Genomic DNA, 24,227 nt, shown 5'->3' on the forward strand with positions numbered 1-24,227 from the left:
TATGGATATATATATAGTATTGGTCAATTAATTGATTGCTGGTTCAATTTTCTTTACTAGATTTAAGTAAAGAGTAATAAAATTAGGTTTGTATTTTTTATTTAATCTTACTGCATTAGAATTAATAAAAAGCTAGCTTATTTTTTATTTCATTTCTATAATGATTAATTCTATTTAATGATAAAGTATTAGCTGTAAAAGTAATCTTTTTCATTTTACTAATAGTCCTCTGTAACAAAAAAAACAAACAAATATTTACTTATTTCTTTAATAAACAAATTTATTACACTATTCATTAATTAAATATGTATCTATTTTTAACAAAAAATATTATTTTAACTGAATTTTTTTATTGATACTTAAATAAAATTACTATTTCAAAATTATATATTTATACTTCAGATATGATAAAAAATTAACCCAATTAATCTAGAAAAAGAAGACAGCATATTATTTTTAATCAATATCTTTTGTATTACTAAATATGTAAATAATATTTTTCAATAATTCTTAATTTAAATTGATTAAACATTAATCACTTTTCTATTTATTGTAATTTTTCTTTATTTAAGATAAGTATAAAAGAAAATAGTAATTTTATAGTTTATTTTCTTGACCCTTATTAGAGGTTTTAAACAAAAATAGTGGGGGCCTTAGTATATGAACCTTTACAGTTTATGCTAATTGGCTTACTATTTTTGAATGAAATATTTTGCATAACATATTCAACATAAAAAATGCATGATTAGTTTATTTGAAATATCTATTTAAATTTTATTAGATAGATTATTTTCACTACATTTTTTAATTAACATTTTACTAACTGTTATTATTTAACTCTATTATCAATTTAGAAATTTAATTTTTTTTTGAATCGAGAGTAATTCTTCTATTCGTAACTATTTATTAATCAACGTATTTATTGAATTCTTTTACTTATTTTTCGTTTATAATTAAGCTCTAATATATTTACTAATCAATGTGGTTTACTTTACTTTAACAGGGATTCTTCATTTTTACAAAGAATTCTTTTAAATATTTTTCTTTTTCTTCCTCATTTTCTTCAATTTAATCCATTTCAGCAAGATGACAGCTTAGCCCAAATATAGTTTGTAAATTTTAAATATCTTTCTACTATATATTATCTTTAGCATCTTAAGCTGTGTTTGAAATTTCAATAGAAAGATCTGATTAATTTAATACATTTTGATCTCCATTAATTTTAAGATTCTAAATATCATCTTTTTTATTTAACGAAACCTGATGAATTTAATTATTTGGTGAGGTTTAGTTAAGAAGTATCTAGCTCTTAATTTATCTCATAAGGTTATCATTAGTTTCAAAAATATTTAACTACTCGTCTTTAGACAAAGCCTAATTTTATTGAAAATCTTAAAATATGCTTCTATCAGATTTAATTTATTCTAATTAATCTTGGGGAACATTTTCTATTGCATAATTGCTTTTAACTTAACAAATTTTTTCAAGAGAAACTTCATTTTTTATTTGTCCTCTATCCTCATCTTAGCAATTTGGAGACTATCTTTCTTAAAAAAAAATACTTGCTATTTTAGTATTTGATTTCTAATTCTTAGATAAGTATTCATTATTAATGGGCTAATTTTTTTCTGTTGAAGCTAGAAGGTTATCTTTATTATTGCCAGATTTTATTTAATCTTCTACCTTTTAAGATTTACCTTCATTTGTCTGTGATTCTTTTTATGTTTCCTAAATACATAAATCTGATCCACAAAATAACATTGCAGCATATTAGTCTTTGGTTAGTATCAATTTAATTGCCATCTTTAATTTAATCAAATCTTTGTAAACCTCAAAGATATTGATTCTTTTCATGGATTATTTCAATAAATTACTATACAGAGTAGGATCGGAATTAGGATCTTTTTATATATTTGAACTCTAATCAAAACCTAAAATTTTATTAAAAAAACTTTTTATCCTTTAGCAAAAACTGATTTCAAAATATTGTTTTTGCTGCTCAGAAAAATCAGTTTCATAAATCTTTTTCTAAACTTCACATAAAACTTTAGATTTTTGCTTTTCTGGTGACGAATCTTTAGAATTAGAAAATATATTTAATATATTATAACTGGAAGCTAATTATGATTGAGCTGCTGCATCAGCCTTTCCAAATTTTTGTAATGCGTTTTTAATTTCCTTTTTTTAAACTAGTTTTAATGCAGTTTTTTTGTAATACTCTTATAACATGATGTTATTCATGTCTTCTATTATGTATGATTCAGCAAGATATCTAGCTAGAAAACCAACAAAAAGCATGGCATTAAATATGCTCATAAACTGTGCTAAAACTTCAGTCACCATAGCATTTTAAATTGATATTTAATTATGAACTTGGTTTAGCTCATAAACTATATAGCCTAATCCACTTATTCCCATTCTTTGTTCAACATTTACAGTTGAAAAAAAAGTATCTATCCTTTAATAATCATAAATATTAACGTCTGTACTGGTTTTTTAAATAAAATATCCATTGCTAACACTAGTAGTTGCTAAAATTAAATCTAATCTAGTATAGGTAATCATATTTGGATCAAAGTAGAAATATTCAGATTTATAAGCTGTTTCGTATTATCTTTAATTAGGGTTATATTATTTTATTTTTGTGAAAAGCTAGAAATAATTTTAGGGCTGAAAAATGAAATTTGCTATTTCATCAGGAGGGGCGCAGTTAGTTGTAACTGTAGGATCGCATAAACTAATTTAAATAGCAAAATCTGAAGATAATTGCTAAATAGGGTTGTTAAAGATATCAATATTCTATTCAAAAGCTTACTCATCAATACATAAATACCCTTTAAAAGTTGGATCAACACATTCTACAAGTGAAATGTTTGTAGAATTACTTGTGCCATTAGGATAATAAACTTCATAAGATACAGTATAATTTAAATATACTTAATTCACTGATTTCTCATATTGCTTTAGAGGTTACCCATTAACTAACATTTCCATGATGAAAAAACTATCTTAAATATGAATTTAACTTAAATTACTTTATATTTGAACTTATTATGTTATTTTAGGTTAAATCTAATTGGAGAAGTAAAGATCCATTAGATAGTAAAAATAAACAATTGACACCGTTATTACAGATAAAGAGAGAAATCCACCAACTAAGGTACTCTTAGTTTTTTTATTTCCTACAAAGAAAGCAAAGGGTTTTGAAAATAAATCAAATTATTTTATTGTATTTTGAATTTAGGATTTCATTTTTCTTCTAACTTTAATCTATAAATTCTTCTATTTGTTATTTTTTTATTAGTATCAATTTTTGTAGTTCGAACACAAATTTTTCTGATCTATTTATTTATTATGTTTTTAAATATTATTTAAATATATAAAAAAAAATTTTTAAATGTAAATAAATGGCATTTCTTATCAATCAATAATCCTTTTTTAGAACTTCTCAAATAATCTTATTATTAGAAATTAATTTTTAGATTAGATAAACATTGATTGATCTTCTATAATTATTTAATTTTAAAATGAAAAATACTTTATTTCCAAAAATATATTTTTATCAAAATAGAATTATATATATAATACACCCTATTTTGGTTAGATTTTTTAATTTTTAGGTAAATTTTTATATGCAGGTATATTATTTGTTAAAATATTTAGCTATTTATTATTGTATTTAAATAATTTTTTTAAATTTCAAATTTAATCAGGTGTATAATATAATTTCAGAATAGATTAATAGAATAACAAATAAATAATAAAAATAACAAATAACTCAAATGAAATAGATAGAATAGAATCAGTTATTATTTTATTAGTTCTTTTAAAGTTCTATTAACATTTTTGGTAAATCATGCTATTCTAATGATATTTTCCTTTCTGAATTATTCTAGAAATCGCATAAATTTTCTATCATTCTGACTTGTTATTCATTAATTATCAAACTCTGATAAATTTATTTGTCAATATAACTGATTTCATTATTTTGTTCTTTCATCTTTACCAAAAATTATTTTAAATATTTTTCTTGTTCTTATTCATTTTCTTCAATCATGTCCATATCATCTAAATGCGACTTTAATTATAAGAATTATACTTAAATATTATTTTGATTTGGTTCTTTATTATTTTAATTTTGTTCGATTGAGCAATCGAGTGATGGACTTGAGATAGCAAAAAGACCATTTTAATCACCTTTTATTTGCAAGCTTTGAATATTATCTCTTTCTTTTAGCTAAAAATTAAATTTTGTAGGGGAATTTAATTGTATAGTATTTTCTGAATTCAATTTGCTGATTAAATGTCTGCTTGTAAATAAATTATTTTCTTTATCAGCCTTTTAACTTTGATTGCTAGAAGCAGCCCCAAAATATGTTAATTCTTTTTGATCTTAAAATTAATCAATGACTATTAGATTTTCAGATTTTGATTTCTTACTTTATTCATTATTTGATTCCTTAATAATTTAAATAGATACATTTAACTATTTTTCTGGCTCATCATTATTGTTTTAATGATGTTTTTCTTTATAAAAATTACTGTGGACTTTTACGTTAGATTAAGATTATTGAGAAGGTATTAAATTTTTACTAAGTCTATTTTCATTTGAGCAAATAGGATTTATTTAATTAATTAGATCAATTTATTATTTATCTTAATTGGTGGCTTTTAATTAATTAATTTATTAATTTTATTCTTGTTAGCAATTTTATTCTTAGCAGATATCAGAACCACAAAATTGTATCGCTGCAAATTAATCTTTTGTCAGCATTAATTTAATTGCCATTTTCATTTTAATCAAATCCTTATACACTTCAAAGATATTTATCCTCTTCATTGACTATTTTAAAAGATTGCTATACAAAATAGGATCTGAGTTTGTATCTTTTTTTGTATCTACTTTGTGATTATGCCCAACTATCTTTTTAATAAACAATCTTACCCTCTCAAAGAAACTGATACTGAAATATTATCTTTGCTTTTCTGAAAAATTTGTTTCATTTATTTTTTTTTAAACCTCAACAATAATTTTGGATTTTTATTTCTCAGCAGATGTTTCCCTTAAGGAAGGTATTTTTCCAATTATATTTAGACTAGAAAATATCTAGGCTTTGTTTGCAGCATCTGCTTTACCAAATTTCACAAGAGCTTATTTTATTTCTTTCCTCTAAACTAATCTAAGAGCAGTTTTTTTATAATATTCTTTGAGCAAAATATTATTCATATCTTCTACTATGTAGGACTCAGCTAGTAATCTGGCTAAAATTCCTATTGTTAGGAGCGAGTTAAAAATGCTCATAAATTACGCAAGGACTTCAGTTATCATAGCATGCTAAATATTTATGTAATTTCTAGCTTAGTTTAGTTCAAAAACAATATAGGCTAAACCACTTATGTTCATTCTTTATTAAATTCCTTATTATGTAAAATATGTATCTATCCTTTAGTAATCAAAGATATTATTCTAAATTTAAGTAGACTAGACAATAAGACCTTCAGTAACTTTAGTCGTAGCTGCAAATAAATCAAAGCGTGAGTAAGTAATCATATTTGGATCAAAATAAAAATATTCAGATTTGTAGGAATCTTTGTACTTTCTTTCTGAAGAATCATACTGACGTATTTTTGTATAAATCTAAAAATAGTTAGAAGGTTGAAAAATCAAGTTATTTATTTCATCCAATGTTGCACAGTTTGAAATAGTAGTATTATCACATGGTGTGATTTGTATTGAGTAATCTGAAGATACATTTTGCAATGGGCTATTGTAAATATCCATATTGTATTGAAAATTAGACTAGTCTAAGCATTGATATCCTGAAAATTGCGGATCAGTACATTTTGTAAATTTTAAATTAGTGTAATTGCTTGAACCATTTTAAAAGTATTATTCATAATATACATTATAGTTTAAGAAAACTTTGTTGACCTATTTTTCGTATTACTTTAAGGGCTAACCATTTATGAGCATCTCCATAATAAAAAAACTATCGTTGATTTAAATAGTTCTTAAATCACTTTCAATTTTCATGCTTTAAGTTATTTTAGGTTCAACTTTATCAGAAAAGTAAAGATTCATAAGGTAGTAAAAGTAAACTAAAGAAACAGAAATTATTGTCAGAGATAGAAAACCACCTATACATGTTGTCCTGCTCTTTTAAGTCCCAACAAAAAACGCAAACGGTCTAGAAAATAAATCGAATTCTTTTATTAGTTTTTCTCCAAACACCATTTTTAAGATCTAATTTGTATATTTATTTATTTATATTTTTTTCTTTCTTTGCTTACTTACTTAATATTATAACTATTTATCTTATATATCTGATTTTAATTCAAAAAAATAATTATCTTTAATTTATTAATTATCACTATTAAATAAGTTATGATTAACTCAAGCTAAATCTAAAAAATACGAAAATTTAATAAATACTTTTTAATAGTACCATGACTATTAATTAACTTAAACTATTTTTTTTTCATGTAGAATATTATTAAAGGTTAGAGTAATAATACTTTTACATTACTTTTAATTTTGATTTCAGATTAAGTAATATCATATTAAAATTTAGATATTTAATCTAAATATTGTCAGTGAAAATAAATATGTTAATTAAATTGTGATTATTTAATATTTTCATTGTTTATTTAATTAATTTTATTTTGTTACTCTTCATATATTTACATATGTGTAAAAGATTTTTTATAGTCACATTTTTGTTTTAAAAAATGTAAATTTATACAAATTTGAATTCAAATTTGCTTAACTTTCTACCAAATATTCAAATTTATGATTATTATTTGTTTTTTAAGCTTTAATTAATTTAGTAAATTTAACTTAAGTTCTTTAATTTTCAAGAACAAAATCTTATATATACCTAATTAATACTTTTATGTTAAAAAAAATGTAAAGATAAGTAAAAATGTTAAAGTTTTATAATTATTAAAATTAAATTAATTTTATGGTAAATTAAAAAATTTATTTAAAAATAAAAATACTTTGTATTAAAGAGATTTGTGATGTAAAGTTATTTGAATTCATTTTTTAAAATCATAGCCTTTTGTGATATTTTTATTTATTTGATTTTTGTTATATACTTTAAACTTACATCTTAAATTTACTTGATAAATTTGTTATAAATTGTAACTTTAAAGCTTATTTTTATCAAAATTATATAATTTTTCTATGTTTAACAGATAATTTTTAAAAAAGTATAACAAATTACACATAAAATATATCAAATTCCTTTGTAAACAGGAGATCTCTTTTCAGCGAAAGCCTTAAGACCTTCAATTCTATCTTCACTGTTTGCTACTTTTGTGTACTGCATTTTTTCAATTTCTAAACCTGTTTTTAAATCAACTTCACTTCCTAAATTAATAGCAGCCTTTGCAGCACGTACTCCAATAGGACCCTATTGTTAAATGTTATTTATGCTTTACTATATATTAATTTGCTAGGTAAATTACGTTTTTAAGAATTAACTCAGCAATTGTTAAAGCTTTGTTATAAGCAGAATCATAATCTTCTTCTACATAATTCAAGATTCCTAATTCTAAAGCCTCTTAAGGTGATAATTTAGCAGCAGTAAAAATAAGTTCTTTAGCTTTTGCTACTCCAATTAATCTTGGTAATTTTTAAGTACCACCAGCTCCTGGAATTATAGCTAAGGCAGTTTCAGGTAAGCCAAGTAAACTCTTCTTTGTTGCAATTCTAATATCACATGATATAGCTATAAAATAAAAGTTTATAAAAATAAAATTCTATTTGAAATTATAGAGATTAAATTAATTATTACCCATTTCTAAACCACCTCCAAGAGCAGGACCATCAATAGCAGCTATCATAGGAACGGGAACGCGGTATAATGCATCAAAAGTGTTTCTTAAATTTTCAACCAAAAGTTCAGTTTAGAAGTTTGATAAACCGAGTCTTTCCTTTTTTCAAAGTTAGCTTAATATGAATTTTTATTACTCTTTAAAAAATATTTTACTTTTAAGTCTGCACCTGCACAGAACATTCCAGGTGTTTTGCTTCTCAAAATACCAACTCTAATATTGGAGTTTGAATTTAATTCATGGATAATTTCCTTTAACTATTTGATATTATTTTAAACTTTTTAAAAAATACATTTATCAAAAGAAAATCAATAAATACATCAGCAACAAGCTTATTTGATAATGCATTTCTCTTGGAAGGGTTATTGAGTTCAACTAATGCAACTCCTGTTTTAAAATAAAATTAATTAAGCTTTCTAAAATTAATTTATATTTTCATTTAGAAATATTATATTCTACCTTAGTTTTTACCATCAAGATATGAAATTGTGCATTATCTCTCCTATCATTTATAATTTTTATGAATTTAATATTTAAAAATGGCTAAATCTAATCTGATTATTACCACACCAGATGAGAAGAACTTTCTTAAGACCCTGTTTAGCATCTGCTTTCTTTTCTTTTTATATATTATGAGTTAAAGTTTTTAATAATTTTTAATTTAATTTTAATTGTTAAACGTATCTAATTTATCAATTAAAAATAATTGATTTTGCGTATCTTTATCTTATTTATCCGAATTTTCTGTAGTCATAATTGACTTTACCTAAAAAGTTGTAGTAATTTTTCTAGTGCTTTACTTTAAGCTAAATATTAAATTATTCTTTTTTATTTTTTCATGACGAAATAATTTTTTACATCTTTATAATTACACAATAATTAATGATGATTTCATTTATGTTTTGAATTGATAATCATAAATTCTATTTTCAAAAGTTGAGATTAGGTATTGAAGCTGAATTTTTTCTAAATTGTAAGGACGTAATAAAAGTTAAGAATATCTTGCGCGAATTTATTGCAATATATTTATTTTATTACTAATTTATAGGATACAAAGATGAATAAAATGTGTGTACCTTTATAAAAAGAAAATATCCATTTATTTTGTTATAAAAAATTAAAATTATTAAATTTAGAGGAAAACAAACAGAGGATTTGATAGTAGACAAATATAACTAAGCAAGCAAGCATAAAAGCAAATAAATTAAAATGGAAGCATTTACTAAGGAAAAATTTATTTATGAGTATAACAACTTGTGTACTCATCCTGACTAAGTAGTCAAGTAGAAAGCAAATTTATTTATCATGAACTTTTAGAAATCAAATGAAGCTTGGAGAGTATGCAAAGAATTATTGGACACTAAAGATTAGCAAATTTAGTTTATTGCTGCTTAAATTATTTTGATGAAAACAAAACAAAACTTTCTTTAACTAAGCAACGAAGCATAATTAGAATTAAGAGCATTTCTTTTTAACTAAGTTGAGAATAGAGAAGATTTTAGCGTCCCTACACTTTAACGTTTATGCTCTGCTTTATCTGCATTGGCTCTTGTTGGTCTAGGATTCGGGTATTTATTTATTTAGAAATAAATTTTTTATTTAAATCTAAAAAGCCTTGTTTTATATCAAGATATTGAATCAGTTAATGAAATAAAAATGAATTTGTGTAGACTATTAAAAATAGTATTTGGAAGCTCTATTTGATTGATAATTTTTTATATCAAAAAATAGCAACTGGCAAACATTAGTAGAAGATTTGATTCCATTTATGTAGAAAGGAAAAAAATAGCTTTGGATTGGATTGCAAGTTATGCAGAGTTTAGTAGAAAATAAGGATGATATGATACTAGGAAATAATGTTGTTTCTAATATCAAGAAAATCCTCATTTAAAAATCAAATTCCGTTATTGAAATTTTCAATTCACTGCTGACTCTTGATGATGTAAAAACACTCTATTTGAATGCATGATTATTTATAAAATTTATATTTTAAAAATATATAGATTGATATAGTAAAAAAAAGTTTGGAGTGCCTTGAAAGCTGGGCTGGATTTGAAATGAAGATGCTTTAAAATAATACACTAGTTTCAAATGTAATAAAAAACGGATAGAGATATACATAACTTGTTTGTGATATTTTAATAAAAATGCTTAAAAATTCTGAAAATACAGATCTATTAGCTCGTAATTAATTGTCTGGCAGCAATGAAAGCATTCCTGAATCAGAATATTTAAATATTCAAAATATAATCAGATTGATCAATGAATTACCTCAATCTATTTATACATGCGATTTATTAATTAATCTCATGCAATAGTTCCCTATTATACTGCTAAATAGCACTGAAATGTGCCAAGGTCTTTTTAATATGTATTTCTCTTTTCTTAACAGCAACGAGCCTAAGATATCAGCTAATGCTATTACATACATAGAAGATTGGCTAAATAATATCAAATAATACAGCCTTTAGAAGTAACTATAATAAATAAATAATTTATTTGTTCAACTTTTTTAATGTCTACTTTTTAATTTAAATCAGCATTTAGCCTCATTATATAGAATTTTTCTCGCAATCTTTAAAAATACTGATTGAAAAATGCAAGAAGAAAAAAATAGATAAAATAACAAAGGCTGAAAAACCTGTCATAATAATTGATACTGAAACAGGAGAAGAAACTCATTACAATCCAAATGCAGATGAAAGCGACGATGATCTAAATCTTGAAGAAAAGAAAATGACACTACATGAATACAGAGAGTCTTGCTAAGATGCATTCTACAATATTTTTAAAGCTCTCAGAGATTTGCTATAAGAGAATGGTATTTAATAAGTTTATGAATATATTTTTTCATTACTTGATCCTTAATCTTATGTGAGTATTGCTAATGAGTAAACTCGCTTCGAATAGTATTGTTTAACAACAGAAGTAGCAATTTATGCATCCATTAATTTTACTGAGCTTGAGTCTTAGCATAAAAACAATACTAATATTGATAAAATTATAACATTTATTATCACTTAATTGCCTATTTCTGACATAACTGTCTAAACTGCTTTACAATACATTTACGATGCTAGTCATCAATTTAAGAATAACCCTAGTCTCTTTCACCCTACTATATAGTTTATCCTTACTTAATTTAATAACCCAAAACTAAGCTCACAGGCTGCGGAGTCTTTAAGATCAATTATAGAATTATCTGAATCTCATTCTCACTTTGAATCTCTTCAGTTACTAGGAGAATTCTTTACAAAGGCCTTTTAAAACTAAAACCTGATTTCATTCCCAACTCTTGAATCTCTAATCTAGGCTGTTTTAGTATTTACTGTTAAACTCAATAACGAAGAATAAAAAAAGAATGCAATATTTAGTTTCCTTTAAATCTTTCAAATTTATTTAGAACAAGAAAACACCAAAGTCATTGCTTAGGTAATTTTTTTTTTTTTTCATAACTTTTTAATTTAAGAAAATTAATTTACATAAATCAAAGACACTTAACAGGTAGGATTTAGAAAGATTGCTCGATATTATGAAAAGCATCTTTTAGGGATTTGATCTTCTTGAAATAAAATACAGAAAGACTTCGTAAAAGCTAGTTAGTTAATTTGCAGCCTAAAATTTGCATATTATTGACAGTATGTTCAAGTAATTCTCAACTATTCGCTTCAAAGCTTTCTATGAGCGTTTTATCACTTTATATGTCTTCATTATCAAGTCTTGTGGAAAAGATCTTCCAGATTAATTTGTAAACTTTTTAAATATTTCTTTAGAAATTTTCTAATAGAATCCAGTTAAATATTATGCCTCTCTCAAATTACTCAATAAATTAATTGAAGAGCTCTCTTCTTAAAGCTAAGTATTGCACAATTGGTTAGTAACTAACTATGGTGGCTTGAATGTTTTAATCTACAATACTCTAATATCAGATGCAAAGAACTAAGATCCAGACTTAATGAAATACTATTTCGAGCTATGCAAAAATATGCAATTACATTTTGAATAAATTCTTTTGCAAACAAACTTTGAGCAAACACTTTAATTTATTTTCCACACCTTAACTCATGTTGAAAACTTCAACATGACTAGAGAAATACTTAAATTTTTAAGTTAATTGGTACAAAAAAATCATACCATAGACTACACATAAATCTTAGCTAACATAGTTAAAGCTATTAACTTACTTTAAAGAGTTCAAATTAATAATCTCGCTTTGATCCTTATATAATCTATCCTAAAAAACAATAATGATCAAGTCTCTGCCCTAGTTATTTATTAAAATCTTGATCTACCTGAATAAACTGAAGATGAAAAAAAATATATTGCAGAAGAATTATTAAAAGTAGCCAAAACTAATAACTTGGCGAATGTTAAAAAAGTAGCAACTGCTCTATATGCCTTATCTTGCCACTAGTCGGATATGGAAGGATTTAAACTTGAACTATAATTAATGTATAGATGAGCATAGTTTTTAAATAAAAGGAAAATATTTTAATGAAAAAATAATAAACAATCCTATTGTTTATTCTATTTATCTTATTTATAATGAATTAATGATGTATTTTTAAATTTTATACAAAACTACTTAAAATTTACATAAATTTCAAACATATTATTATTATTTAAGTTTTATTAATTTTTAAAAAAAATGTTTGCTTGATTTTAAAAATATTTAACTCTTGGATTATTTTAAATATTAATTTGTTAGTTAAGAAAATTATCTAATTTACAAATGAGTCTTTTTTTTGAAAAAAAAATATTTTTTTTTAATTAGAAGTAGTTATTATTAGAAATTAAGATGTTTATTTCGATAATTAAACATAAGTAATTTTTAATATACTCTAACTCCTCATTAATTGGAGATACTCTCGTCATTTTGGAGGGGTATTCTGTGGCCCTTTATAGGACTAAATTTGATCAAAAGTTTTTATCTGAATATGTCCTTAATATATGAGAAACTAAGGTATGATATAAAATAACATTCATCAAAATCTAAATATTAAATTATTAAAAATTGATGCTTTTAATTGATTTTAAATAAATACTTCTAACTAATGAAAAATAATCTATTATTTATCCTAAAGTTTGTTTTTTTTTATTTTTAAAAATTATAGTTAGAATAAAATACATATTTATATATATATATAGGTGAATTACAATTAGTAACAAGATAAAATTGTTAATATTTAAGCTATGGATCATTCTATTAATTTACAGATATCCAAACTTTTTGATTATTTAAACTTCAACTTTAAGGCCTAAACACTTTATTCTGCATTTTTTACTTCCCAAAGAGTCAAAGTAAGTTACTTTAAATTTAGGCATTATGAAAGTCCTTATCCTAGTTCGTTACCACCTAACTCACCTATTTAGTTTTCTTTTAAATCAAGAATGAGGGTTTTTAGATTAACACATTTCGATAATCCTATTCCAATTTCAGATGCTCCTTAATCTTTTATTTAATTTCTTGATAAATCTAAATTTAAATCCTAAAGATCAACAAATTTCGAAAGTTCTTAACCCAGTCCTATTACTAATTTATTTCTTATCTTATTCATACTTAAATTTATTCTTAAAGAAACTAATTTGTTACATAAAGAGAGTATATTTCCTATTGCTACCAACCCTTAATCATCTATTTGATTTTTTTCTAGATTTATTCTTAAGCTGGTGGTATTAGAGCATTTAGATAATCCTTACCATATGTCAGTAGCACCTCTATCTTTTATTAAATTATTAGCAAGCTATATTTCTATTTCATTTAAATTTTAACAATTTCCCAAAAACTACACTAATTTTTATGCTCCTAAGCAGGTTATTCTATTTAAATTTAAATTTATTTTAATTTTGTTGAGATTACATTATGGAATGTATTAACCAACAGCTATAGCTCCTTTGTCTTTCACTTGATTTTGAGATAAATCCAGATCTAATTCTTTTAAATTTCTACATAATGAAATTTTTTAGCAGATTACTTCAGTACCATAATGCCCAATGCAGTTTGCAGAAAGCTTAAGACATAACTAATTTAACAGCAAGCAATTAGAAATACTTTATCCTAGATCAACTGACGCTGTATGTTCAATCAAATTATTAGCTAACTCTATTGCCAATTAAGTTATACTCTAGCACTTACTAATACCATCACTAATAGAAGACAGTCCTTTATCTCCTATTTAATTATTGTTTAGTATTAAGCATAACTTTTAGAGATTTATACAAGAAGATAAACCAGATCCTATACCTGATGCTACTATGTTTCCTATCTTATTCTAGGATAAGTTTAAATTAAGAGATGTGATAGAAGTACATTTTGATAAGCTAGTTCCTATTTATTGAGCAAATAATCCTAAATTACTGTTCTCTAAATCTAATGATAAAGTCTATAGACTTAATAAATTTTATATGCATCTACTTATTTCATTGGCACCATTTTCTCCTATTTAATTTTCCGATAGATTTATCACCAATTACATCAGAGATGTTACTTATGTTATTGACTTTGCTAGTAGCTGTATTTATTCATCTTAAAGAGAAGTCTATTATAAATATAATGAGAGGGATTCTAGTTTTCTAAAAACATTCATATTTAGTAAAGGTAATAACTCATTTATTTACTGGTTTTATGAAAAGTTTAGATTTATAGAGCTTAAAGATGGGCATTTCTATATTTCTAATATAATTTATTGAGTTATAGACTTACAAGTAGAACTATTTTATAAATTAACAATAAAGCTTTTGAGATTAGAAAGTTCATATAGTTTTTTAAGCATAATCTCTATTTATTTACTCTCTAATCTTTATGAAATACATATCTCCTAAATTAGCTTAGGGTCATTGCTTAATATTTGTTGATAGCTACTTTAGGACTTTTGCTCTTCCATAATATCTACTATTTAATCAAAAATTGTGCTTATTATTAATCTTATAGAAATATTTTAACTTTTTTTTTTCAAAATTTTTAATTATATTATACACATTAAACAATCACTTACCTTAGATTTATATAAAACTACATTTCTTATAAAGATTATAGACCATTAATCTGTAACAAAAGTTAGTATTTATTAACTATCTCTAGATCAAAAATATTTATCCTTAATAACTTTTCAATTTTAAACAATAAAAACCTAAAAGTAAATAAAATAATTTAATCAATTTATTAGTTTTTTGAATTAATTTTTAGGTTCAACAGAAGAGATATATCAATCAAATATTAAATTGATCATTTTTATGATCCTTTGGATAATAAAACTCTAATAGACTTGAAATAATTCAAATAAAGCTCATATTAGTTTAATTTATTTATGCTTTAACTGGAATATAAAATATTAACATAATTTTTAAAATAATTTGTTTAAAAACATAGTTTAATCAAATGAATTTGAAAAAAATTCCATTTGTATAATGAATATTATTTTCTCTTCTTTAATAAAATATAATAACAAAAAAAAATTTTTTTTTTTTTTTGAAAATGCTTTTGATTAATTTAATTCTAGAATGACTTTTTTTAATAAATTATTGAACGAACAAAAGAAATATATTAACAAATTAATATTAAATACATTTTTTTATATATCAACAATAAATTAAAAATTATTTTAATTTAAAAATTAATTTGTTTGATAATTCAAATATCATTTAAATTATTATTATTAGATTAAACTCAAAATTTTTGTATTACAAATGGGATAAATATTTTCTATGCTCATTTACACATTATTCCTTTTTATTTTCTTAAAATAAAATTTTTAAAAATACTTTTTTATTTTTATAAATAAAATTACAATTTAGTTTTTTTTTGTGAGTTTTTATTAATAATTCAAAGCTAATAATTTAAGTTTAAAAGTTGATTTTTAAGAATAAATATTTATGTCATCATTTTTACAATATGGTTTAATGATTATAAAATCATTCTAAGCAGACATTTTTAATAAATGCTAGAAAAAGATTAGGAAAAATGGATACAATAATAATACAAAGATAAAAATGAAGGTACAAAAAATAATAAAGTTTAAAAAATGAAGTTTTTCAGTAAGCATAATAATTAAAATAATTTTATCTACTGTGGCTTCATTTTGATAATGTTAAACTAAGTAAATTATGTAGATAGATTGATAGTGAGATGGAGCTGCTTCGTTCATTATTATTTAGTTTGATAGTATAAACATTTTTTGCTCTCTTCATTATATTAGTGATAAGAATGGTTTTGATATTTATAAAGTCTTAATATATTTGTATTATTTATATAGGTTTCTTATTTGCTTGCTATAAAGAAAAATTGTGGATATGAGCTAGATAGATTTGAAGATGAACTAAAGAATAAATTTGAAATTAAATCTTATTAATATATTTATTATTTATTTGAATTGATCGATCGATCAGTCTTTCTTACTCAATTCCTCAATAGTCAGTCAGTTAGTCAACTACATAAGCTTGCTTATTGATTGATTTACAAATTATTCTGTAGATATTTTATTCTTTTTTATTTTGTGTGATATATAATTTATAGCAAGTAATTTTATTATTTTTCTTTTCTTTACATTTTATGGATAGGTGATAGAAATTTATATATTATTATTTTAGTTAGAAAAGAGTTTTTGTTTGAGATCAACAGTCAAGTTTTTCAATATTTTCTGTAAGGAGAAGTGGCAAGACGAGTGTAGTTATCTCTCCAGTCTCTAGCTTCTATATCTTTTCTAATTAATTAGTCAGTTAAAATATTAGCCTCAGATTTTAAGACACTGCTTTAGAAATGACCAGATCTTCTCAATGAATCAACGTTATCACGATGAACTTGATCTTTTATAGTTAAATCAATATATTTAGCTCTCTCTGCTTCGAGGGCACGAGATCTGTTGATTTCAGCTTCTGTTTAGTTTCTAATCTTTTCATATCTTTCACGGGCAAGGTCGCTAATTGCTCTTGATTAGTTTAATCTCAATTCTTGAGCTTCTCTATCTTTATAGTCAATGATATTGCGAATGGAGTCACTTTCTCTGAGTTTTTATATTTTTTCAATTGATTAACTTCTTTCAAGGTCTCTTAATTATGAGTTAGTTAACTCCTTTTCAACTTGATATTCGATGCTCTTTTGTCTAACAACTCTGTCAGTTTAGTTCTTCCAGTATAATTATTCAGCCTAATGTTAAAGGTTAGTTAGTTTAAAAGTTAAAAAATAATCAAAATTACTTCAGCTTGTTTTGCTTTGTTTTCACAATTGACAAGTCTTAAACAGAAATCATTAGCTTCACGTCTGGCTCTTTCAGCTTCGTCTCTCTTAGTATCAATGACGTTTCTGAGGGCTTAAATTTAGTTGCTAATTCTTCTTTTTTCATTTTCGTGTTCCTTTCTAGCCTTTTCTACTGAGTAAGAGTGGATATTGTCTCTTGATTTCAATTAAATTTAGAATCTCTTATCATTTTCGTCTTGCTTTTTGATAAGTTCATCAATTTAGAATTGTAATTTAGCTCTTTCTTCTTCTAATTGTCTCTTTTCAACTTCAGTGAGGAGAGCTTCTTATTAGACCTTGCTCAAATCTTATTCCTTGTAAGTGAGGACTTTGTTTAAGGTATCCATTCTCTCTTCTAATTGTTTCTAAATAAATTTAAAATAAAATTAATATATGATCAATAGCTAACTTAAATTAATTATTTTACTTTTTCTTTAAGATTTTCAGAAATAGTTAATTAAATGGAGGCTTCTTTTAAACGATTAGCACGAGCAATTTCAGCTTCCTTCAATTTTTCAGCTTCAGCAGCCTTTTCCTTCCAAATTTGGAGTTCAGCTTCAGCCATCTTGTCATCATCTTCAGCCTTTGCGAGTTCTGTAGTGAGGTCGTGGTAAGATCTTCTAAGTTCATCATGTTCATTAATCTTCTATCCAGCAAGTTTTTGATGTTCTTCAACTTCGTCTTCTAATTAGGTTTTTTCAGCGTGGAAGGATTTTCTTAATTCATCATGAACATTAGAGTGAACCATACTCTTTTGCAAGAAGTTAGATTTTCTAAGTTCTTCAGCCTAATTAATAAATAAAATAATGGTGAGTTACAAGGTTTAATATTCATTTAGAATTATTTGATATAAATTTTGCAGTTAAAGAGAAAGATTTTGATTAATCTCAAATTTTGAATTGATTTTTATTCTTAACGAATATTGATTGATTGATTGATTTTTTAATTAATTAATTTGTAGTGAAATTCAAAATAAAACAGCATTAAGTAAAAGATAGATTTGGGGGCTGGATAAAATATCTTTGAAGCCAAATAAATATTTTTGATTGGACGAGAAGCAGCAGAATAAAATTTAATTTTTTGACTATAAATTAATTAATTTTATTGCAAATGAATTAATTATTATAAACCATTCATAAGAGTGTTAGCTTTTATGGTTAATCTTGCTTGGGTGGGAAATAATCAAAAATTAAAATATCATTTAATTTTGAGAAAAATTAAGGAAAAAGATTGTTTTGATAGCATGGACTTATTCATTATATTTCTATTGTAATGTTTTTTTCCCTTCGTTTGTATGCTTGCGCGAAGTTAACTAAAAAAGCTAATTAATAATTTGTTTGATAGATCTATATGAAATTTACTAACTATAACTAAAAAAACATGGCTTCTAAACTTCCTTATTCGAATATCTTTTACTAAATAATCTTAAAATAAAATTTCTTACATTAACGTGTTCGTTTTCAAGTTCTTCAATTTAGCTCTTGAGGAGGGCTTCCTTTTCAAGGAGGGCGTTTTCGGCCTTCTTTGACTTGTAATTTTCAACTTCTAATTCAGTCTTTTCTCTTCTCAATCTGGTGTTTTCTTCTCTCTTTGATTCGAGGAGGTTCTTGAGACTTTCTTGCTCTCTTTGAACCTTTTCTAATTCGTAACTTTCTAACTCGAGTTAGTTTCTTTATTGCTTTAAGTCGTCAACTTCTCTCAATCTATCTGAGTATTCATTCTTAAGACGTTGGATACGTTGTTCATAGTCTCTTGCAACTTCATCCTTGTCGGCATTTTCAGCATAGAATAATTCTAACTTGCTGTAGTTAGCCTTGATTTCATTGCATTCTTCAATCTTAGTAGCAAGAAGGCTACGTAATCTATCAGCTTCCATTAAGAGACTGTAGCTCCTATTGTCAGCTGTCTAACGAATGGTTTCTAATTAGCTGTTTTTTAATTGTTCTGACTGAATTAATTACTAAGCCTTTTCAATGTCAGCAGTACTGCTCTTGCTCTTCCAGAACTCAATTTCTCTGATTAATCTTTGGTTTTCGGTTTCCAAGAAGTTTCTTCTAACTTCACATTCTTACCATTTGCTTCTCCATGAATCAATTTCAGCTTTATTTTTTAATAAAATAATTTAATCAATCAGTTTTATATAATGCTAAACTTAATTGAAATATTTTATTGCACATATTAGCATCGATAAAGCTAATTGCTTATGGATAGTTTACTCTTATTAAAGAATTTAATAGTTTGCCTTGAGCGTAATATTTTCATTTAAATAAAGAAAATCTTCAATACAAAAAATATGAGATTGCTTTGACTGATTATATCCAATAAGATTATGCTAAATTGCCATATGCAATAATATAACTTTAAGTAAAAGTATTCCAAAGTGAAGTGATAGGTAAAAGTATTTGAATAAACTTACGATTGTATTTTGTGTCAAGAAGTGTTTTAATGTCTCTAACTTAGTTGTCAAGTCTGATCTTTGAAGCACTAAGGTTTTCGCTGATATCAGTTTCATCTCCAGCTCTAGAATAAGTATCTCTATTAGGAGTTTAATAAGGACTCAATGTGGTGTTGTAAGTTGCATCTCTGTGCTCAGCATACTTGGGAGGAGTCTTAGTAGTGTATCTTTAAGAGAATGTCTTAGAAGGAGAGTAAGATTTATAATCAGTGGTGCTCATTTAATAATCTTCTTATTTCTTTTTTTCTTTGAAAATTAATAGTTTGTTTTAATGATTAATGTTTTTGTTTTTTTTGATTTATAATCCTCTTTAAGCAGTATTATTATTTTTTAATCAAAGGTGAATAAAGATTAAATCAAATTGTTTTGATGGTTAAGTTTTTATATTAATCAATCAACGATTAATAGTAGGAGAAATTGGTTATGATTTAATTATTTATTATTCTTTTCTTTATCTAAATATTTTTAGTTTTTTTTCAATTAAAGAGTTGTCATCAAAAAGCATTCACACACACACTCACACACTCATACATATATAATTATTATCTTATTATTAAAATAAAGGCACTTAATAAATTCACAGCTAAATAAAATTTATTTCATCACTGAAAACCACACTCTCTTAAAATCAAATTGTTTTTTTATTTATTTAAGATGCATATTTTATATTTTTTTACTCTCCACTTTCTTCACCACTATTTTTCTTTTTATTAGCAATGCAGACAGACAATTCTTTATAATATTTACTTATTTTCAACTATACTATCCTCTTTTTTCATTTAATGTCAATTCATAATATTACCCCTTTATTTTGCATGCACATTTCAGTGCAAAATTTTTTATCAAATTCAAATAAAATAAAAGCTAAGGTCCTCAATTATTTTTTATTGATATATAATTTTCAATATTGAACCCTCATAGTTTAATATTATTTAATATTTTATCTTATAGGATTAGATGCTAGTACTGCCCTTTTTTAGCTTACAAATAAAGGAATTTTAAAGAGAGAACCATTGTTATTTGTTAAATACTAAATAAACAAAAATAGTTGCCAAAAGATTTTTAACCAACTCTATCGTATAAATTGAATGCTCAAAATTAAAAAATTAAGGGTTAACAATTATAATTATGATTTTATGGCTAAAATTTTTCTGTTCAATAATTTAGAGAAAATTTATTTACACCAAAAAGAATATTTTTAAAACCAATCATTCCGTTTGAAATCATTGTGCTTACTTACTCTTTGAATTTGTATGATCATATATTATAAAATTATCTTTATTTAAAAAATATGTTAACCAATAAAAAAATGTAAATTATTTACTCATTTTATTTCAAATAAAAAAATAAAAATCTATTTAATTCTAAGTAGCAATTTTATAGATCATTTAAGCGTGAGAGATGAATTTATACTTTTATTCAATATTTATATCTTTTTTTTCCTTAATAAAAAATTTAGGCTGATAAAAGCAGCAGTCAGTGGGGAAATAATTATTTAATTATTTAGTTAAATATAATTATCTTTAAGTTTAAAAGCCACTCATTTGATTAAATATTTTGTTTTGACATCCACTTTTATAATCTTATTATTAATTTATTTATTAAGAAAATTACTGATTTATTTACTAAGATAACTTTTGACCAAATAAAAAATAATATTTTCTTCAATAGAGCTTGATTTAATTTTAATTTTGTAAGCAGAAGTAAAAAATGTGAATTAAATTAATAGAAGGAGAAAGCCAAAAAAAATAAAATATGAAATAAATAACAAAGAATTTATAAAAATTAAAATGATTTTTATTTAAAAAATTAGCAAATTAATAATATTGAAAACATTTTATTTTTATATCTTAAAAAAAAAATCTATGCTGATTTTGTAAAAAGCTAAATATTTTACCAAAAGTCGACCATAAAAAATGTGAAATGCCTACTTATTTATATTGATTTGATCTTTTATTTTCAATTTTTCTATTTTAGATTTTATTATTGATTTTGAATTAATATATTTTAGGTTTTAAGCTTAAAATGTTTAATTAAAATATTAAAAAATTCAATAAAATAAAATCAATAAAATGTTAAATTTTCAAATTATTTTTAGAAAAAATTAATGCTATAATTATAAAGATGAATTTTTAATATTCTAATCTAATTAGTATAAATAAGTTGAAATGAAAACATATTTAATTTTGGAAATATTCTTGATTTATTCTTTAAATTTTCTGACAACTTTTTTAGAAAGATTACAATTGAAAATTTGTAAAGAATATATCTAGAATTATAAAATATCTTTTAATAATTAACTTTTCTAAATAAAAACTTGAAAATAATAACTTTATAATAATCTTTTCAAATATAGTTTCTATAAAAAATTTGATTTAATATTCAAAAATGATTTAGAATTAGCTTTTTAAAGTAATTTCTATACCTCTCTTCAATGATAATTATTCATATGCTCTTTTTTCAGCTAAGCAATATGCTGAGAAACAAACTGGAGTTAAATCCAAAATACCTTGTTATCTTGTTGATCCTGCTGACTCTTAAAAAATATTATAATTTTTAGACGTCTTTCCTGATTTATAAGTTTCTCGTATACTTTATACTCACAAGCATTGGGATCATATAGGAAATCCATAATAATTATTAGATTAGTTGAAACAAAATGCTAGACTCATGGAAGACTACAGAGTAATAGCATCAAAATTAGATGGAAGCCATATTCCTACTTTAACTCATTCTGTTTTTGATAATCCAAACGATAAAGAAACCAAAAACGAAACAAGTATTGAAGGAGAATTTTAAATAGATTTCTTATATGTTCCTTGTCATACAACAGGCCATGTTCTTTATCATTTTAAACCACATAATAAAACTATTTCAACTGAGGAGTCTGTAAATTTTGAAAGATAAGAAGTTACAGGTTATAATTTATATTCTGTAGATGAATGTCTTTTTACTGGCGATACACTTTTCATTGGTGGTTGTGGAAGATTCTTTGAAGGCAATGCAGCATAAATGTTATCAAATATGGATAAAATATCCTCAATACAAAATAAAAATATAAAGATCTTTTGTGGACACGAATACACAAAATCAAATCTAGAATGGTCTTCATAAGTAGAATAAAATAATGAAGTACTTAAATAATGGTATCAGGAAGTATTGTAAATGACATCTAGCGGTATTTAGACTATTCCATCTACTCTTTAGAAAGAGCTCCAAACAAATGTTTTTATGAGATGCCGTACTCAAAACCTTTAAGAAATATTCTAAAGAGATCCTACTTAAATAATGGAAACCCTAAGAGCGATGAAAAATTCTAACATTATTGATATTCCCTAAAATATGAATTTATGAAGGAAATTAAATTATCAATTAAAAATAAAGTCAATTAATTTATGTTAAAAATTAAACTAGTAATAATTTTAGAAATATTTTATTATGTATTTGTTTGTTATAATCATTTTTACTAAACTAACAAATATTTAAAAAAAATAATACTTAGATAAAAGATAAGGATAGAAATAATTATCATTTAAATTTATATTAAAAAATAGAAAATGATTTATCATTATTACTAAAACAGATATTATTATTGATAAAAAATTATCATTCTTATCAAAAATTCAATGCATGATTTGATCAATTATCATTTTGTTTAACAAATAAATAATAATTATTTATTATCATAAATCAATTAAAAGAAAATTGTCTTCAAAAATTTAATAAACCAATAAAAAATAAATGGTGTTTTTCAAATATAAAAGTTAAATAAATATAAAAATTATTTATGAAATTAAAAAAATAATAAGATTTCATTTTATATCTGTGGTTGGTAGGCATAATCTCTGCATAAATTAACATATTATGTAGATAGAAAGTAATTTTTTATAGCTTTATTTAGTCAAAATTCTAAAATATTTCTAATTAAAATTTAAGTATATAAGAATTTAAAGAATTCTCATGAGATACGATTATAGGTACTGCTTTTTAATTAAATATAATGCCCTAATAGTGAAACAATAAAAATAGATAACTCTAGTAAACAATATTTAGTTGAAAATTGAAATTCACAAATTTTAAATGAAACTTTGTTTTAAATATGAAATCGTTATCATAATTATTTTACAATAGTCGCATTTTAACTATTTAATACATGTAGGAAAAAACTTATACAAGAGAATAAAAATTATTTCTATTTATTTAAATGATTGCGTTTTATTATGAGAAAGGTTACTTAATATGCTATGCAGTAAATATTCTATTTTTGATATATATAATAATAATCCCTTTAAGCATAGAGCTTCATAAATTATGAAAAATATCATCCTAATAAATATTTATAAATCTATTTGTAAAAAAATAACTTTAAATAATGCTTGCAATTCGTTCGGACATTATATATTATTATTTTTGTATTAATTATAAGAATATACTTAGTTAAAAGCAATACCTTTTAAAGTTATTTAAAATGTTAAATATTAAATTAACTTAAAAAAAGTGATTCATCTTTTTTTTAAATATATCAGAATAATAAAAATTAAATCATCCAAGTAATTTCTTAAAATTTTATATTCAAATATAATTTATTATTTTAAGTTATAAATTTTTCATTTTTACAATATTTGAATTTATTAGATTAAGGTAAATCGCGGTTGAATTTAAAAATTTGATTTACATTTCTATCAAAATCTTTATAATCTT

At 23.5% G+C, this 24,227-nt stretch overlaps 7 protein-coding genes across 7 annotated transcripts; 2 read left to right on the forward strand and 5 right to left on the reverse strand. All coding sequences in view use genetic code 6, as the record gives it.

The window, feature by feature from the left end:
• Positions 1-792: 792 nt before the first annotated feature.
• On the reverse strand, positions 793-3,252 carry TTHERM_00052110 (transmembrane protein, putative; the record flags this gene model as incomplete). The annotated part of the gene is made up of 1 exon (XM_001014907.2): positions 793-3,252. One exon carries the CDS (start codon positions 3,250-3,252, stop codon positions 793-795), a length of 2,460 nt encoding a protein of 819 aa, XP_001014907.2.
• A 550-nt stretch (positions 3,253-3,802) lies between these two features.
• On the reverse strand, positions 3,803-6,235 carry TTHERM_00052120 (transmembrane protein, putative; the record flags this gene model as incomplete). Its single annotated transcript, XM_001014908.1, has 1 exon — positions 3,803-6,235. The coding sequence occupies one exon, from the start codon at positions 6,233-6,235 to the stop codon at positions 3,803-3,805; it is 2,433 nt and encodes an 810-aa protein (XP_001014908.1).
• A 1,003-nt stretch (positions 6,236-7,238) lies between these two features.
• On the reverse strand, positions 7,239-8,593 carry TTHERM_00052130 (enoyl-CoA hydratase/delta3,5-delta2,4-dienoyl-CoA isomerase; the record flags this gene model as incomplete). Its single annotated transcript, XM_001014909.2, has 7 exons — positions 7,239-7,415; positions 7,471-7,733; positions 7,800-7,938; positions 7,995-8,096; positions 8,159-8,226; positions 8,299-8,341; positions 8,405-8,593. 7 exons carry the CDS (start codon positions 8,591-8,593, stop codon positions 7,239-7,241), a joined length of 981 nt encoding a protein of 326 aa, XP_001014909.2.
• Positions 8,594-9,048: 455 nt separating this feature from the next.
• On the forward strand, positions 9,049-12,301 carry TTHERM_00052140 (hypothetical protein; the record flags this gene model as incomplete). Its single annotated transcript, XM_001014910.2, has 5 exons — positions 9,049-9,407; positions 9,571-9,781; positions 9,843-10,312; positions 10,380-11,271; positions 11,333-12,301. The coding sequence occupies 5 exons, from the start codon at positions 9,049-9,051 to the stop codon at positions 12,299-12,301; spliced, it is 2,901 nt and encodes a 966-aa protein (XP_001014910.2).
• A 736-nt stretch (positions 12,302-13,037) lies between these two features.
• TTHERM_00052150 (kinase domain protein) lies at positions 13,038-14,723 on the reverse strand (the record flags this gene model as incomplete). Its single annotated transcript, XM_001014911.2, has 1 exon — positions 13,038-14,723. One exon carries the CDS (start codon positions 14,721-14,723, stop codon positions 13,038-13,040), a length of 1,686 nt encoding a protein of 561 aa, XP_001014911.2.
• Positions 14,724-16,465: 1,742 nt separating this feature from the next.
• On the reverse strand, positions 16,466-19,746 carry TTHERM_00052160 (tetrin B; the record flags this gene model as incomplete). The annotated part of the gene is made up of 5 exons (XM_001014912.2): positions 16,466-16,981; positions 17,032-17,436; positions 17,499-17,858; positions 18,516-19,171; positions 19,488-19,746. The coding sequence occupies 5 exons, from the start codon at positions 19,744-19,746 to the stop codon at positions 16,466-16,468; spliced, it is 2,196 nt and encodes a 731-aa protein (XP_001014912.2).
• A 2,168-nt stretch (positions 19,747-21,914) lies between these two features.
• Positions 21,915-22,880, forward strand: TTHERM_00052170 (metallo-beta-lactamase superfamily protein; the record flags this gene model as incomplete). The annotated part of the gene is made up of 1 exon (XM_001014913.1): positions 21,915-22,880. The coding sequence occupies one exon, from the start codon at positions 21,915-21,917 to the stop codon at positions 22,878-22,880; it is 966 nt and encodes a 321-aa protein (XP_001014913.1).
• Between the last annotated feature and the right edge of the window lie 1,347 nt (positions 22,881-24,227).

The sequence above is a fragment of the Tetrahymena thermophila genome, assembly GCF_000189635.1.
Source record: "Tetrahymena thermophila SB210 genomic scaffold scf_8254659, whole genome shotgun sequence".
NCBI lineage: Eukaryota > Ciliophora > Oligohymenophorea > Hymenostomatida > Tetrahymenidae > Tetrahymena > Tetrahymena thermophila.